Source organism: Falco cherrug, chromosome 8 (assembly GCF_023634085.1).
Source record: "Falco cherrug isolate bFalChe1 chromosome 8, bFalChe1.pri, whole genome shotgun sequence".
NCBI classification, from domain to species: domain Eukaryota; kingdom Metazoa; phylum Chordata; class Aves; order Falconiformes; family Falconidae; genus Falco; species Falco cherrug.
Genome location: NC_073704.1, coordinates 43,676,950 through 43,694,557, shown reverse-complemented (window position 1 = coordinate 43,694,557; position 17,608 = coordinate 43,676,950). Strand labels below are relative to the sequence as shown.

The 17,608-nt window shown below is 38.4% G+C and overlaps 1 protein-coding gene across 5 annotated transcripts in view; it reads right to left on the bottom strand.

Moving 5' to 3' along the window:
* Positions 1-17,608, bottom strand: part of TANC1 (tetratricopeptide repeat, ankyrin repeat and coiled-coil containing 1) — a 95,574-nt gene that overhangs the window by 18,109 nt on the left and 59,857 nt on the right. For 4 of the 5 annotated variants that reach the window (XM_055719173.1, XM_055719174.1, XM_055719177.1 and 1 more), the window contains 11 exons: positions 16,745-17,002; positions 12,755-12,880; positions 10,328-10,609; positions 9,295-9,446; positions 7,832-8,063; positions 6,441-6,607; positions 3,801-4,408; positions 2,354-2,462; positions 2,014-2,136; positions 889-1,125; positions 58-243 (listed from right to left, as the gene is read on the bottom strand). In XM_055719173.1, coding sequence (XP_055575148.1) covers positions 58-243; positions 889-1,125; positions 2,014-2,136; positions 2,354-2,462; positions 3,801-4,408; positions 6,441-6,607; positions 7,832-8,063; positions 9,295-9,446; positions 10,328-10,609; positions 12,755-12,880; positions 16,745-17,002 — 2,480 coding nt within the window. The remainder of the gene's footprint in view (positions 1-57; positions 244-888; positions 1,126-2,013; positions 2,137-2,353; positions 2,463-3,800; positions 4,409-6,440; positions 6,608-7,831; positions 8,064-9,294; positions 9,447-10,327; positions 10,610-12,754; positions 12,881-16,744; positions 17,003-17,608) is intronic. The other variant, XM_055719175.1, reaches the window with a different exon arrangement.

The window sequence follows — 17,608 nt, the reverse complement described above, 5'->3', positions numbered from 1 at the left end:
GTTGTACAATTCTGATAAATTCAAACAGATTTGGAAATATCTGAACTACCAACCTACCTGACAGTGTCCCATACTGGAAGCTGCTGTTAGAGCTTGTTGCAGTGCCTGGCCTTTTCTTAGTGAATGTTGCTCTTGGGAAGGAGTTAGCCAAACAACATTGAGCAAGTACTCAAGGATATCACAATGCCCTCTCAATGCACTGTGGACCAAAGCACACTGGCCTTTCTTGTCTACCCAGTCAGCCTGCATTGGGAAAGAAATTGTTCAGAGTTAAAAAGCCTAGTGAAAGGCCACAGAGAGGAGAAGCTCCTGAGCACTGCAAGACAGCAAATGTCACTCCTGTCTTTGAGAAGGGCAAGAAGGAAGATCTAGGGAATTACAAACTAAACAGCCTCACCTTAGTTGCTGGGAAGGTGATAGAAAAAGTAATCCTGGAAGCCATTTCCAAACACATGAAGGACAAGAAGGTGATTGGGAGTAGTCAGCATGGGTTTACCAAGGGGAAATCATGCTTAACCAACCTGACAGCCTCCTACCACGAGGGGACTAGCTTGGTAGATGAGGGGAGAGCTGTGGATGTTGTCTACCTCAACTTTACTACGGCTTCTGATGTAGTCTCTCATAAGACAGTCGTGGATAAGCTGATGAAGTACAGCTTATGTAAGTGCACAGTGAGGTGGATCCAAAATTGGCTGGACGGTCAAAGGGTCATGATGGCACATGGAAAATGCTTCATGGAAGTCTGTGGAGATGTTCTGGACTCCCCCACCACCCTGCTCCAAGTCTACGTGTGTTAATTATGTACTTACATAATCCACAACAGTTTTCTTAGCCCTTTGCATGATTTTTTTTGGCTGCAAACATTGCCATCTTTGTGCATCAGCTTACCTTTGCACCTTTTTTGCACAGCAGTGAAACTATCTTCATGTGACCTGCAGCAGCTGCATAACTAAGTGCAGTCATCCCATTTTCTGAAGTTCCATCAATAGCAGCTCCAAATTCTAGTAAAAGAGTGACCACTTCTTCATGTCCAAGGTGTGACTGGACACACAGCACTGGGGCATTATTTAGTACTTCAGTCCTATAATTCACATTTGCTCCAGCCAAGATCAACAGCCGACTCACCTAAAATATAATTTCAACACAAAAATTTTTTCCTCATATTTGTCTGAATTTATTATTATTATGCGACTCTGACATCTTGATTCAGGTACTCACATGTTACTCCCTAATACTGATGCAGACTTTATTGGCAGACATTGATTTTATCACATGTATAGCAATATGAAGGCTTAAAATAATCTGTTAGCAATTTGATTATTGTATTACTGAACAATGTACTCCTGACAGAAGACTCACCTCTCCCCTGAAACTCACTACTCTCTCACCACAATTTCATCTGCGTGACTTGCTGCTACTCTGCAGATTTATGTAACTAGTCCCATTAATACAGAACCAGATTGTATAAAAAGCAATCTCCAAAAAATTATCAGAGCATGCATTTGTGTCCACGTAAATGCAAATTTCCAATCAAAAGGCTTAGCAGCTGGCCAAAATTGCAACTTGTCAACTTGAATTTCCCTATCCATAATCCAGGGATTCAAATAATAGTGCAAAGTTCTGGAATTTTGCACCCTTCCATTCTTACAGTACTTCCCCTTTTGCAATTCCCTTGTTACTTCCCCACAAAAGAAAATACAGCTGATATCTGCCCAGCAGATCAGGTGGTGCATCTGCCCCCCTGAAAATGCATCTACACACTTACCTATGCTACTGCATCAGAATCAGGGTGAAACCCTTTCTCCCATCAAAACTATGAAGGAAAACTGAGATGGGCTTTAACAACAGCTTAAAAAAGTAGGTGAAGGCTCATGATAAAGGAGTTCAGTTACAGATGCATAGTGGTGGCTTTTTTCCTCTAAAGGGTTACATTAATTTCAATATTCATCAACAGAGTTACAGCCACAGCAGCAGATGAAAGCACCAGTTGTACATGAATGCTTATTTTCTTACCTTCACATTGGGTGTATAGATGTTTCTCAGAGAAGCAAGGGCTGCAGACAGTCCATCAGTACTATAACCAATCCACAAGGCTTGAAGATGACTGGAAGAAATTCCAGTTCTTTTACTGAGACCCTAACAGAAACGACATAACAGGAAATCTCTCTATAGGATTAGAAATGCTACTTATATCTATAATTTGTGAGTATAAAGAGAAGTAACAATTTTGTTTGTTAGCACTACCAGGTATTTTGCATAAGCTTCTAACAAACTAGTAAAGCAACTCAAAGGAGAATCTCTAAGATGTATTTAAATGAATAAGTCATAAAACCTATTAAGCTGTAAGCTTTACCTTAAAAATGTGAGCTTTAAGTATATGATGACCAAGTTCCATAGTTTGTTGGCGGTTTAACTTTCCCTCTTGTCGAGAAAACATGAAAGCCAGTAGAGCATGTCCATTCCTAGTAAAAAGGATTAAGAGAGAAATGCTTTCATAACTATACTTTCAGTCAATATCCTAACACATCTGCATGCCTGTTACAATAGCTCAACTTTCTCTGTCAGACTACTGAAACATACCATTACATCTAAACAAAATTCTTGCCATAATGAAATGACACAAAGAGAAAAAGAGCAAATTTCAAAAGTTGAAACCTACTCCTAATATTTCTCGACTGTCACCTCACAAGCGGCCCACATCAGCACCCATGCAGGTTTGGACACAGATTCCATAGCACCATAGAATACATTTGCATACTTCTCCCCTTATGTCTTGTGAGAGACTGCAGGTACCTTACATAAAACCTAATCCTTCAAGAAGATCTGAATCCTTCTGATATTAGAGATAAAATGTGTATTTAGTAATTCTTCATCTACATTAGTCAGTGGTCAGTATTCTAGGCAACAGTGGAAATGGCATAACCCTGAGACAACAAGGTTATCATATACTATACATTAATCAGACTTTATACTGGAACTGGACAATTAACCATATGCTAATTAGACTATTCATCTGGGGGATGAAATTCTGGGGGCTTCTTGCCCCACCTTCAGAGATTTCTGAACAGAACTTTGAAAAAACAGAAGCTTTAAGTACAACAAGGTAACACTCCACCTTCTGTTAGAGCACCCATGGTAGGGGCCAAACAGTCTGCAACCCTGATAATTCCACCTGCCGAACTGTTCTTGTTAAATCCACTCTAAGAAGTGTTGGGTCAGTGATAATTTCAAATGTCAGCATTTTTTGTTGTTTTGCAAAAACAAAAAAACTAAAACTCTGAAGAATATGAGAAAAATGGAAGACATGGACTGCATGAATGTGAATGTGCTACAGCAGCTTATTGTCTCCAATTTAACTCGTTCATGTCAAGTAAAGGAAGGTGAGATGGAACAAACAATGCCATGAGAATATAATTATAGAATGAAATGTCTTAATATTTTTACATTTAAAAGAGCTCAAATGACCTGTTCTTTTTATTCCTGCACTCTAAATAGACGAAGTGCTGCTGCACGTAGTTGTCAACAACTTTACTGTATCAATAACACCACAGTACTCTCATTTCTTCACAAAGGTAGCAAAGTTAAATGCAAATCTGCAAGTTCTACAAAGTCAATTATGTATTGTAACCTCTGATACTTCTGGTCAAGCTTATCTCTAAACATATAAAAGTTTTCATTTTGGAAAAAATCAGGCATGCTTGTATTTTAACTTTACTCTTTCCTCTCACCAATTGTTGCAACCAATTATATAAAACATAATTGCAGTTATTTGAACATGATTTACTGCAGGTTTCATTTACCTTGGCTCACATAAGAAGTCTGTATTTTCACCATCTGCTCTCCAAACAAGCCATTCCCTGAAGGAAGGATGGCAGAACATACGTGTTTTGTCACGTCTTTTTATCAGAAAACATGAAAGGGCTTCCATCCTTTGGCTGAAGTCTTCCCATTGTTGTTCACCACTTATTTGGCTTGCATTAATAGCTTGGAAAATCTGTTCATCTGTCATGGGATGTAGGGATGCCAGTGCCACATTTAATATTGGCAGGGCTCGCTCAAAAGCAGAGTTTGTCATGAACTTCATATTGCACTGAAGTAAGTACAGTTCTGATAGAGACACTGGAACAACCTTGTAGCTTGCACTTTTGATTACTAGATGACCTTTTTGGAAAAGATCCAGAGTGAGTTTCAAATAGAGGTAAGATCCCAGGCTTCTCATGATCAGGTGGTTACTCACTTTCCCAATAATAGCTGCATCAGCTTTTCCATTTAAAGATAGGTTGTTTATAATTTCCTGGCTGTTATTAATTCTGTACTGAATATAAGCATTCAAGTCATCGTGAATTTCTTTGTTGTCTGGAAAATTGTCCAGGGATATTGCGATAAAGGGCAGTGAACTTACTACTTCCTATGAGGGGGAAAGAGAGGAAAAAAAGAAAGAAAACAAACCAAAAACCAACCAAACAAAAACAAAACCACACAGGCATTACAGTATTCCAGCACTTGAAAACTCAACAATGCATCTTTTTGCTATATTTCTGTTCTGTAAAGAGCACCAGACAAATTACAAAGAAATTCAGTATCTCTGCAACAGCTTCGCAAATATTGGCCCCCAGTAACAGGTAGAACAATATTTCTACATTGCATCATTTTTCATAGGAAGGTCTCAAATATTTTACTGACAAAGCACAGCAAGGCAGCTGAAGGGGAGGATCTACAGCAATGATCACTTTAGACTCAAGGGACCATGAAACAGTTCCCAGAATTGGACAGGCCACGGGAAAGGGGGGAGGTAGAAGGAATGATCAATTAAGAAGGAATGATTTATTAAGAAATACCACAAATGACAAAACAGAAGAGACTCTCCTCATTGTAACATCTTCCCATAACAATGTGCCAGAAAGGTACCACCCACACATACGAAGTCCCATTTAGTTCAAGGCAAGTACCAGGTATGGCACAGGCACTTCCACAGGTTCACCCAAACACATTTTTATGTTCACGGAACACGTTTATGTTTATGTAAATAAAAATCCGAAAGACCTAAAACTTATTACATAGAGGCATATATCAGAAGTGTTTAACAAACTTTCACAACCTCACAACCTAAAAAAGAACTCTTAATTCCCCTTTAAAGTAGTCACGTGGATTTCAAAAGCTGAACTTTCAGGCCAGTGAAATGTTTTGATCGCAGATGCACACTTCTCCTGAGGAGAAACAGTCTCTACTACAGAAATTCCTTGTTAAAAATAAAAATGTAGTTGAGAACTCAACTCTGCAGGCAGTTAAATGTTCAGAGTCCTAGTAGCAAGAAGGCAGATACAGAACAAACTCTCAGAAGGCTGTTCTGAGGCACACCTGCACTTCAACATGGTCAAAACAGACTTACAGCCATCGAGCAGCTGGGGTTGGAAGGGACCTTTAAAGGTCACAGAGTCCAACCCCACCACACATCCAACTCCACACCACCACTGTCTGGCACCTTGTCAGCTTGGTACACAGAATAACTCTGGAGTAATCTGTCCACTTCTCTCCAGCTATACTCCTGACTGCATTAGGAAACAGCTACCACAGAGCTGGAGTTGGTCCTCCTTCAAGCTGTCTTTAAGAGTGCAAGATGCCTAGTGAAGCAGCAGCGTATGACTGGCAGAGCTGTATCTCAAGCATTGTTGAAATATATAAAGGGTGCTATGTCAGAGATACGGTAGATGACTAAACCAGACACAGCTGCTTTTTTTCAACTGAAGCTAACTGAAGGCTTTAAACAGCCTGACTAGTGCTGAAAACAAAACCAGAACTTTGTTCAGAACATTACTGCCCAGCGCAGAACAATGGGAATTCTGTATGTCCTTGCTTGAACGCACTCGGGATACTTGCAAGTATCTCTTAGCTGCTTAATTCTGACAAAATGCTTTAACCAGAAGTTTTGAGGCTGGATTCAGAGAGATGAAGAGATGCAGAGGGATCAAAGGTAGTAAGGCCAGAAATCAATCTCATCAACACAGATAGTGGAATTGTGGCTTATCCCTTCCTCAAAAGTGAAAACCCAGAGCATAACACTAGCAGAAATACACTCCAAGAAGTAAACACCAAAGGGAAAATCACTATGGGCTTCTAATTACTTTTTTTAAGCTTTCAACCATTCATTTGCCCATTTCACTCTTGAAGGCCAAGGAAACATACTCAGATTTCACGACTTCTTTTATTAGCAATTCTACTAGCCTACTGAGGAAAGAGATTCAAAACAAAAAGGGCCCCTGGTATCATACTTGTGTACTGTAAATAAACATGCAATAACAAAGGAAGGAAAAAAGACCAAGAGACTTTACTTTGAATTCCTCTAAACCCAGTATTTTTCATAATAATGCAGCTGCACCAATATAAAAGATCACTTAGTCTTTGAGGGCAAAAAAAAAAAAAAAGTTAAAAGCTGTTTTTACCTGGAAGTTAGTTCTTATAGTCACAATGAGCTTCAGCCAGGGAGGAAACGTACAGATTATGTTTGTGATAAATGAAGAAACTGTGTCACCATAATCAGGTTTATGAAATTCTGCATCATTTAAACCATCTATCAAAATTATATAGTCTTCCTCAGGAATTTTCCGCTCTGAAATACAAAAATAAAAAAAGGAAAGGATGAATGCAAATTCTTCTATTAAGTGCCATATTTTTATCCCCAAGTTTGGAATGTCAAGAAATAAAAATTACCTTTATGTGCAGCAATACATCTTATAGCATTTAGGAGATTGAAAGCAACATTAGGAGATATAAAATAACATCGCCATAAACTGATAAAAAGTGGAAAGAATCACTTAAAATAGTGCTTTTTACTGCACTACTACTAGGGATCTATTTCACAACAGATTTAAAAAGTTAAAAGATTGAACAAGGCTGTTAACGTAAGAGATGCAAGGATATGGGAAGAAGGCATACATAGGTTAAGCTATTAGTTAACACTGCTTTTGATTATTAGCTATTTACTTAAAACTTATCCTTTACTGGACTTACCAAACAAAAAAATTTACAATTTGCAAAAGTCATAAAGGCACTGGTTTACACTTTCAGTTCTGAGGAGAAAAATTTATTTTGCAACAGCTTAAGAAAACAGCAGTATTCATTTTGAGCACTTGTTAAGGATGAAAATCCCAGTGGTAAACATAAGATTTGCCAATGGATTTCACAGGAATTTTGTTGACTGTCAACAAAATTCAAGAACTGCAAAAGAGTTTTCATAGGAATGACACATGCTCTGTTCACACATAGGCAAATCTCCTCCCCCATCTTGCCAGGTATCAAGTACCTGCTCAAGCTGGCATATACTGCGAAGCTAGCTGTTTTCAAGGAGGAGTTTGATAGCTTTTTTTAAAAAATATGAAAATCATGCTACACGCTTTCTTGGGAAACTGTGATATCAATTTTAAAAGCGAGCAAAGGACACATCCACTTTGCAGGTGTTTAGGCACAGAGAATCACAAAACAGAAGTGTGGCAAAACACAAAAGCATCTGAAAACAAAATCCTTTAATGCAAATATGCCACCCTTAACTTCAAGCCACAAAGTTATCCTTGAGTTTTATGACAAAACAATAAATGTAAAGTTTCCATGACCTTTGATGTATTTTAATATAATTTTATTTAAAACATGAAATAACCGTTCAAAACCTACCTATTATTGTTACAAATAACTACCACAATTAAGGAATCCCTTCCTCTGGAATGCTCTGCTTTATTTATTTCTCTTAGAGCATTAAAATACATATTCTTAGATTTTTTTCCCCCCACTTTTGATGCAGTTTACATTCAGTTTCCAAGTCACTTCCTGCTTAACCTACCTTTCCTGAGGTTTGAAAGTGGTTCCAACACTCCCCTTTTAAAAGCTGCTGCTGGATCTTGCACACAAGATCTCAGGCTAAGCATGCTTTGTAAGTGAGGCTCTTTTATTAGAAGATCTCTGTATGCTGTTAATTGATTTGAACGACAAAGTAAAGCTGCAATACTGTGCACAAATTCTGGAACAAGACACGTGTATGTGTTGTCAGCTTGACAGTAGTGATAAGCAACGACCTGGAGAATTAAAAAAAATAGTCCATTTTGATAAAATGTTACTACATTTCTCTTTCAAGTATAAAACACTTTTTAGTGTTAGAATAATAATCTAACTCTGCAACTGGTCTCAGATGGCCTGTGTCAGAGACACAGAGTAGAAGCCTATAAATAGATTTTGACCTTGTAGGGCATGCAAAGAGGAAAAGACATCAAAATGTCAGATTCTGGCAGCAAAACATAGTAATCTGAGTTCATGCCATTTGGATACAGTGGGTAAACAGCTAAGTAACCAAGTAGTACAAGAAAAATAACTTGAGGCTCTAAGCAACCTATTAGCTATAATCTGACAACATCGTGTCACACACTGTAATTACCTGACGAGTAATCTGATCATCATCATACAGAAGTAGATGACAGACAGATATTAAAGACATCCTCATAACAGCAAACAGATAAAGAAGACAAATGGCTTTATTCTGATTATTACAAAGGTGTGTATTACTTATCACATAGGCCATATTTCTTTGAAAAAAAATCAAACCACAAGGAAAACCTGGTGTTCACAGTAAATACAAAGTTTGCACTTCAGTGGCTTTCATAACATTGTTTCCGAATAATACATGTCACCTTAAAGACTGCAACGATAACCTCATGTTTTCCTCACAACTATTTGAATAAAGTAGGCAATTCAGACATTAATTATTTTTATTGCTTAGGGAAAAAATAACACACTTATCATAATTATCTAATGCAAAAGTAACTTTTAAATTGTTTACTTCAGACTCTCAGAGTATGGAAAATAGCAAGACTACATCCAGATTCAACCTGTATCATTGAATATAGATGGCTTATACATAGACCAAACGGTTTATCTCCTTCCCCGCCCCCCCCCCCCAATTTTGCTTTTGGAAGGAAGGTACACTGAGAACCTACCTGTAGAGAACACACAGCCCATTCTGCAAGTAAAGGATCCCAAACTCCCATACACACATGAAACTGATGTGAAATTTCTAATAAAACTCTTTCAAAGACCAAGCAGAATTCAAGCAATAACTTGAAAGGTAGAAAAGGCAGATTGCTGGTTTCACCAGTCATGAAACGTACACATCTTTTAGAAGTGTCCAAAATTACTGCTTGTTCTCCCACCACCACCTACTGGCGTACTCAGGAGGACAGCACAGCAGGCTGTCTCCTCTCAAGTTAGGAGTTTTCTAACATACTGAAAATCTATCAACAAGTGAAAACTCACCTTTGAAGCAAGATGTCTCACAGAATCACCTGTCTGATTTTGGTATTCAGGAGTACCAGGACAATTCAGAGTGTTCATCGTATTGGTGCCATTTGCTGGAGGAGCAGATTGGGCTAACTGACTTAGGGGAATCTCCTGACAGGAGTCACCACCTGTTTTTAATAAAAAGACAACAAACGAGACCAAATTTGCTGACAGCAGATTGTTTTTTAAGAATTCCACAGAATATCTTTAAAGCTAGCATAAAAATCGAAACTGAACAATAGCATTAAAAGAAGCCTGCAACTAGTCTGATAAATACAGGCACATATTTGCAACTTTACAATTTTAAAAAGATTCAACTGACTTTTAGATCAAAATGATAGAATTACTGAAAGCAGAACCATGCTGATGTGAAGAGCTTCCTTATGTATGAAATTTATACATTCACTGACTCATTTAAACTAAGTTATTATATGACTGAACTGCTGGGAAATATGAACAATTTATCATTATTACTAATACTACTACTATTATTTGAAGTGTCAGCAGGGCAGGTAGCAGCAGTAACAGTCATGCCATCCTTCCATTTAACGTAGGCACTGGAATGGTCAGGTGACAGAATCCTATGGATCCCAGCAGAAGACAGAATGGGCTCCTTCACAGCTTTACTCTTGCCTCTACTGGAATTCTTTGGAAAACACGTGGTACTGAAAAGCGTGTGGTGCACAGTGGGGAAGAAACATCTCCCTTCTCTCTTTCCAAACTAATGGGAGAACAAGCTACTGACCGAGTTCAGGGTACACACTGTCTGACAGAAGGAGATTCTACCTACCATTCCCATTTACCACCTTTTGATGGGCTGAGCCCAGGCTGTATTAGCGGAAGGTGTCTGACAGTGTACAATTGTGACAGATTCCTTCCCTCACTGGAGGGAAAAAGTGTCAGCCCAGGAGCTGATGAGGCCCAATTGCCTCAAGCCAAGAATGCAAACAACATTCAATTTGTGTTATTAGTACAATAACCCAAACAATTACTCAGAAAACCAACATACTTTTGGGGGATGAATTAGGGCTATTTGAAGCTATTTGCCTCATGCGACTTCCGTGGCAGCTAAGTGCCACCAGCCGTGAAATAACTGCAGTCTTCCCAAAGCCCACATTTCCAGTAATGACTGCTCCCCTGTTCTCTGCTGGATCAGTATTCTTCAGTTTTTCTTCAATCACTTGAAACAGCCATTCTCTCCCAACAAACACCGAGTCTGTTGTTATGCTTGGCACTTCAAACAACAGTGGCTTCAGCAAAATGTCTTGAGGCTTATAGGGGATGAAACGAGCTGAGAAGAGGTGGCAGGGAGAAGAGTTTATTAGAAGAAACTCAACATGCAATAAAACAGCACCGTTTCAGAAGATCAATTCATTCAGTAACCTTGTTAATAGTGTTGATAATCGGACTTCTTAGAGCTTTCATCACAAAAACAATAAAGACTGATTTGCTCAGTTCAGGTCACCTCTGTAATTCCTACGTGAATTAAATTCTAGAGGACAGAAGCTGCAAGTATAATTTGAGGATGCTTTTTCACAATTGAACTTGAGTTAGTAAGTTGCAGAATCCAAGAGTTTTCTTACAAATGCATTAATAATTCTATAAATGGGGAAGTAACAAACATTTTTCAGTTTTGAGTGAATACACTGCTGAGCATCTCAGTGTCAGGTCTTCAGATCTGTAAAGACAATTTGCAATGAAACAGAAAAAGGTACAGAGAATAAATATTTCTTTCTGTTTTTTTTTAAAAAGTACTTTTAAAGCAATATAAAAAAAAAAATTACTACCCTGTTTTTCCATACTTTGTAAGCCACAAGAACAGAAATTAAGCAGCACAGCTGAAGGTGTAGTCATGTTTGATTACTTTAACCTATACATTTGGCAAACATCTGACAAGACTTTTAGAGAGAAGAATAATTTGGGTTTGGTTGCATAAAATACATTAAAATTTACAGAAATAATAATGTTCACTAATACAAGGCTCTCAGGATTCATTAACCAAATCTAATGTTACACAAATGCCGTTTCAGCATTGATCTACAACTATGAAAAAACGAATTAGAGGACCGCACTGCATCCATATATGACCTCAAAATTAATTTTACCAGGAATTTGCTTAAATTTTTCTGCTTTTAATTGTTATTGGTTGTGATGGACGCACTTGACCCCTTGACCAAACTAGTGGTAGTGTGGTTCAGGCTCCAAAGGAGGTAAAGGCTCGAGCTGTAACAAGGCCAAGAACTTCTCTAGTTCCAGTCTGTTCTCTGGAAACCCACGCAGGAGCAGAGCGACCCAGTAAGCATCGATGCATATGAGCTTGGAACACCAATCATGCAATCAACACATGAACAGCAGGTGGCTTTTTGAAGACTCATTCATCAAGGAACAAAGGAAGTTGAGACTACAAGGAGTCTCCAGAATACCTTTTCCATCACACATAGTTTGACTACAAGCCAACCACTTTATTCCACAGATAGGGCAGCCTGAGCGAGTCTCTCTTGAGTTCTCCCTGTTAAGCAGCTGGCTGCATGGTGCTGATCTCCCCTAGAGCTGGGACACCCTCAAGGTTGCTCCTAGAGGCAGAGACACCTCTCACACTGCACATCTTCTGTAAGGGATCGGTATCACACATAACCTTGTGTTATAGTGCACTTAGATTCTGGTTTGGTAGTTTTGAATCCTTTGTGCAGTAAGTGATAGAGTGAACCTTCCCAACAAACCTTGTTAAGTCGCACTTTTCAAACATCGTATTTCAATAAAACCACTTTTGATGATGCCTTTGACAGTGGTTCTTTAAGCAGTCACCCATTTACAACATTGCTAAATTAACAGAGCCTGTAGATGACTGTTAGTTAAAAGGGGGCAAAAAAAAAAAAAATCACATACCTCACTTGCATTTAACATAAACCTGCTATTTTCAGACTCAAAGATCAGAGAGATCAAAGTATATATTAGTCATAAAGAAGTCTAATGGTATTAGATCAGTTTTCTTCCTAAAACAGAATTCTAATGAAAGCCTCCTGAAGATTTTAAATTCAGCGTAATATTCCTTAAGTTGCAGTACACCGTTATCTGAATGTCACATTATAAAATCTGGCAGTCCAGAAAATATTCAGTACAGTTCCTGAACACGAGTATTATACAACTATAATTTGGAGATCTGCACTGCACTGCACTGCCCATGCACACTTAGATAAACAATATACTGTTTTCTTATTTAAAGTCATATGTTCACCTTCTAAACCACAGCATTAAGCAGGAAAAGGTGTAAGCAAGCATCTTATTTTCAGACATGTTGAGTGATCTTTCAGGAGTACTCTACAACAACACATCATGGGATGGGGATGTTTACAAAGATCACAGAACAGCCATCTTACAAAACTACTGAAGAACTGCATGACTGTGCCGAGGCAGATGCAGATGTAAGTATGTATACCTTTACCTTCCTGCTGCACTCTTCCACCAGCAGTGCTGTGCCAAGGTAAGCGAATTGAAGTCCGTAAAGGAGTATTTCTTTGTCCATCCAAATAACTCAGATCTTCCAGTTTGGTTGAACTTGTTGCTAGAGTGTGGAAGGATTGAAGCTTGTTTTTCTCTCAGCATAAGTTACAAATAACATTATTATTTATTACAGTTCTTTCCTCAACATAGTACTTGCAGGTAAGTTTTTCTACACAATGGCAGCGGTTGAAGCCATTCATGTTGTAATATTTACAAAACGCTTTTCAATCAAGTTCACTAAAGATTTAGTTGGATTTTTCCCCTTTGAGATGGCCCTCATGTCTACCTTAACATGCACTAAACTGTTCTCATGTTAATACAGTTTCCTTTTTTACTATGAGAACAACCATATCAGTGAGGTCAGAAGCGTTAGGAACAGGTTCAGATATCAGCTGCTAGCACACCGCCTGTGAGGAAATACTTACATTCTTTTTGTATCCAACACTACAGAATTCTGGATAACATTTTCTATTTTGTTCAGTTTTTAAATGAAAATGACAGCTGTACAAAAGAAGAACTGAAAATCCAGAGAACATATTTGCCAAGTTATATCAGGGATGTATACTTTTTCATCAGAAATAAACCAACTGAATATACACATTAAAATAAGCAGCTTTTAAATTGGTATCAAATCCAAAAATCTTCCATCTGTTGGAGGAACAACACAGCAGGGCATAAGCAATTCAGATTTCTGGGGTGCGCTGACAACAACTTCCTGACACAGGCAACTGAGAAGCCAAAAAGGAAAGATGCTCTGCTGGAACCAATACAAACAAGGAAGAACTTGTCAGGATGTGAAAGTGAAGTGCAGTCTTGGCTGCAGTGACAAGGAGATAGTGCAGTTCAGGAACCTAACATGAGAGAGCAGAGCAAAAAGCAGAGGCATGCAATCAGATTTCAGGAGCATGGACTTTAACCTCTTCAGGGTTCTGCTTGGAAGAACCCCATGGCATATGGTCCTGGAGAGAAAAGGGATCCAAAAGAGCCGGTTGACGCTCAAGGATGACCTCCTGCAAGCTCAAGAAAGGGCCATCCTGACAAGCAGGAAATAAAGCAGATATAGCAGGAGGCCTGCACGGATAAGCAACGAGCTCTAAACACAAGCAGGATGGGGCTTTGAGTAACCTGATCTAGTGCAAGATATCCCTGACCCCAGGCAAGGGGGCTAGAGCTAGGTGATCTTTAAAGGTCCCTTCCAACCCAAACCATTCAAGTGATTCTATGATACTACAAAAAGATGACTGTCTTGGTGGATTGGGGGGAGAGCTATAGATGTTGCCTACCTCTACTTCAGTAAGGCTTCCGACACAGTCTCCCATAACACTGTCATGGGCAAGCTGATGAAGTACAGGTTATCTAAGTGTCCAGTGAGGTGGACCCAAAATTGGCTGAATGCATGAGCACAGAAGGCAGGGGCACAGAGTCCTGCTGGAGGCAACTCTCTAGTGGTGCATTCCACCAGTCAAGTCTGGGCCCCATACTGTTTAACACCTTCATTAATGACCTACGTGATGAGACAGAGTGCAACCTTACCAAGTTTGCAGATGACACAGAGCTGGGAGGACTGGTTGATATGCTAGAGGCTTGTGCTGTCATTCTGATGGACCTTAACAGGCTGGAGAACTGGGCTGAATGGAAACTCATGAAATTCAACCAAAAGTTGCAAGAAAGGTCAACAAAAAGTTGCAAACCAAAAGAAATGCAAAGTCCTACAGCTGAGGAGGAGTAACCCCAAGCATCAGTACAACGGGGGCTGACAGGCTGGAAAGGAGCTGTGCAGAGAATGACCTTGGGGTCCTGGTGATAGACAAGCTAAGATTGCAATGCTTGGCAAAGGCAGCCAACAGCACCCTGGGCTGCATTAGGAAGAACGTTACCAGCAGGTTCAGGGAGAATATCCTCCTCTACTCAGCACTCGTGAGACCACACCTGGAGTACCGTGTCCAGTTCTGGGCTCCCCAGTGCAAGAAAGGTACAGGCTTACTGAGCATTAACCGAGTACCCTCTCTTCCTAGGGTAAAGATACTTAGCACTGGCACTCAAAAGCCAGAAAACAGTAATTTACAGCACAAAAGCACATTAGATTTCACAAATATCTGTAGCCAAAATCTGTGCACTATCAGATACTAGAACATCTAAGATTAGGTTACTACATTTCATTTTACATGTGTCAATCTGTACAGAGCATTAACTTTTTGGCACCATAAAACTATAGCTCAGCTCATTTAATAGGCAAATTGCAGATAAATCAAGCTATTTTCAAAGCACACTCAAGAATTATTTCTAAAATTTGTAATTTTATAAATATGTAAAATAGCTGAAGACATGCAAACTCATTAAAATTTTTTGCTGCAGTTCACTGTACAACATTCACTTTTGACAACAGGATGATTCTAATGAACACAGCAGAAAGCCAAAGCACTTCATTCTGTGATAACAGCAGTTTTTGGAGGAAGCATGCTACTCTTTCCCCTGCCCGTAAACCTGGGCATTGTTGTGTTCGTATCACAATACATTATTGCAAAATAGTCCTTCAACCATAGAATTCTGAAACAATGTACTAGTAACATTCATGGTATTTTAAAACCTGAAATTACCTTAATTAAGACTGCAGTATGTGTTTCAGTATCTTTCATGACACTTCATGAAGCTTACATTTAGAATTACTTTTTTTTTTTTTTTGTTAAGCATAAGATTTTGGCTATTACTGACAAGTCTTAAGTTCTTGGTAAGATTTACTGCGCTGCCTACTAGCATCTTTTTACTGCTGCAATTCCAATGTATCACAATTTGTTGTACTTTTCTGGAATAAACACATTATATATTCCTTTGAAAATGAAATGAAGAATGTTTCCTTGTTTTTCTTTCAGCACGAACCAACATGTTGGTGCCTTCACAATGAAAAGACAGAGCTAGTGCTCATATTACAACCTCACAAAATTTAAAGTAGTATCATCAGAACTTAAAAGATTTGCATCAAAATTATTAGTATGTTCCTTGACAAGATTTTGCCCTTGACAATTTCAAAAATTGGTTTACTAGCAATACTTCCCCTATACATCTTATCATACCAAGCAAATTCCATGCACCGATTTTTGTTTCATCTTCTATACTAAAATACTCCCTTTTACTGACAATATTTTCTGCCTGGAATTAAGTACAATATCCTCTCATCTTCCCTCTAGGAATCACCAATTCCCAAGCCTAAACCTCATCACTGGTTTTCTTCAGTCTACATTTACTAAGTGTTTTAACTTTGAATTTTCAGTTAGCTAAACCTACTGCCACATCTATCACATGCATGCTTCTGAACACAATCAGAATGCTTTTCCTGCAGGGTTGCAAGTGAATTGCCCACTAGTGTTAGAATCTGATGAGCTCTACCCAATAGATTTCAAATCAGAAGCACTTTTTCAGAGATTTGTCCATTTCACAACACTTAGAAAAAGTAATAGTATGCCCACATATGTATCTACCACAACTGAACAGACTCATTCATTTTCTGAATGAATGGTTCAACTAGAAGGCAGAATTTCACATAGTTCTTTAAAAAATAAGTCACTTGTTCAACAGAGATCAAAGTACGATTTTGGTCTTAGATTTACAGATCTAGCAAATGCGAGCAAACACTAAAACACCTTAAGCACTAGTTGACACCAGGTTCAGTTCCAGAATGACTGGTGGAACTTTTTAAGTGTTTCAAATGTTCTGACCTAACCAATACCTACTAAAAAGCATGATACTAGCCCTCTGTATAACAATTTTAAATAACTTAGGTTCTAAACTTGAATAGATGAGTGTTACCCACTTTTTTTCTTTTTATCCTATAAAAACACTTTCATACTAACAACGTAACTTCAAGAGAAAGATTCAACAGAAATATCCTATCATTAAGAACATTCTTTTTTCTACCTCAGGACTTTACCTGCAACTGAGTTTGGACGAGGCATTATTAAAGAGCCAGAACTCTGACCATAAGGAACAGGACCCTCTCCTGCTGGTACTTCTTTCGGCAAATTCTCAGCAGTTCCAGCAGTTTCCTCTTCTGCAACTGGTGAACAATTATCTGTTCTTCGATCATGACTAATCCCTTGATGTTTTCCAGCTCTGAGACTCCCATCCTTGCTCCATTCCAAACTGGATCCACTACGATCATCATTTTCTGATGAACTTGTTATAGTTGCTGGAAAACAAAGTTAAAAAACACCCTACAATTACAGTGCACATCAGAGGAAAATGGTGCACTCATGTTAATATGCATTTTAATTTTCATACTCAAACAGCATTTTGGTCCAGCAGATACTCAAGCACTACTTCAATGGATATTTTGTTAAATTTAAGGAGTATTGTTTATCTAAAAGAGCTAAACAACACGGCTTCTCAGATTGGGAAAAACACCTTGAGGAAAGGAGGCAAGAAAGTCTTCTGAAGAATCCAGGTATATCTTTATATCTATGGAACTTGTGCTGAAGGGAGGAAAAAAGCCCAAAACCATATACACCCCAACAACCACCAAAACCTTTATGAGTTTAAATGAATATATACTACTTAAGCAAAACGTGTCTCAACATCATTTAAAAATTTAAATTCGGTAACATATCTTGTATATTTTTCAAAGCATTCTGTAAACATGGAGACAAAAGCTCATTAAGAATTAAAACCAGCATCTGGTACAAAATAAAATTTAAATGTATCTTTTTGGTAATTCACTTTTTTAAAGACTAGTATTTTACAAAAATAATTCACAATTCAATTCTTTGAAAAAACTTGCACAGTTCTTCCAAAGTTG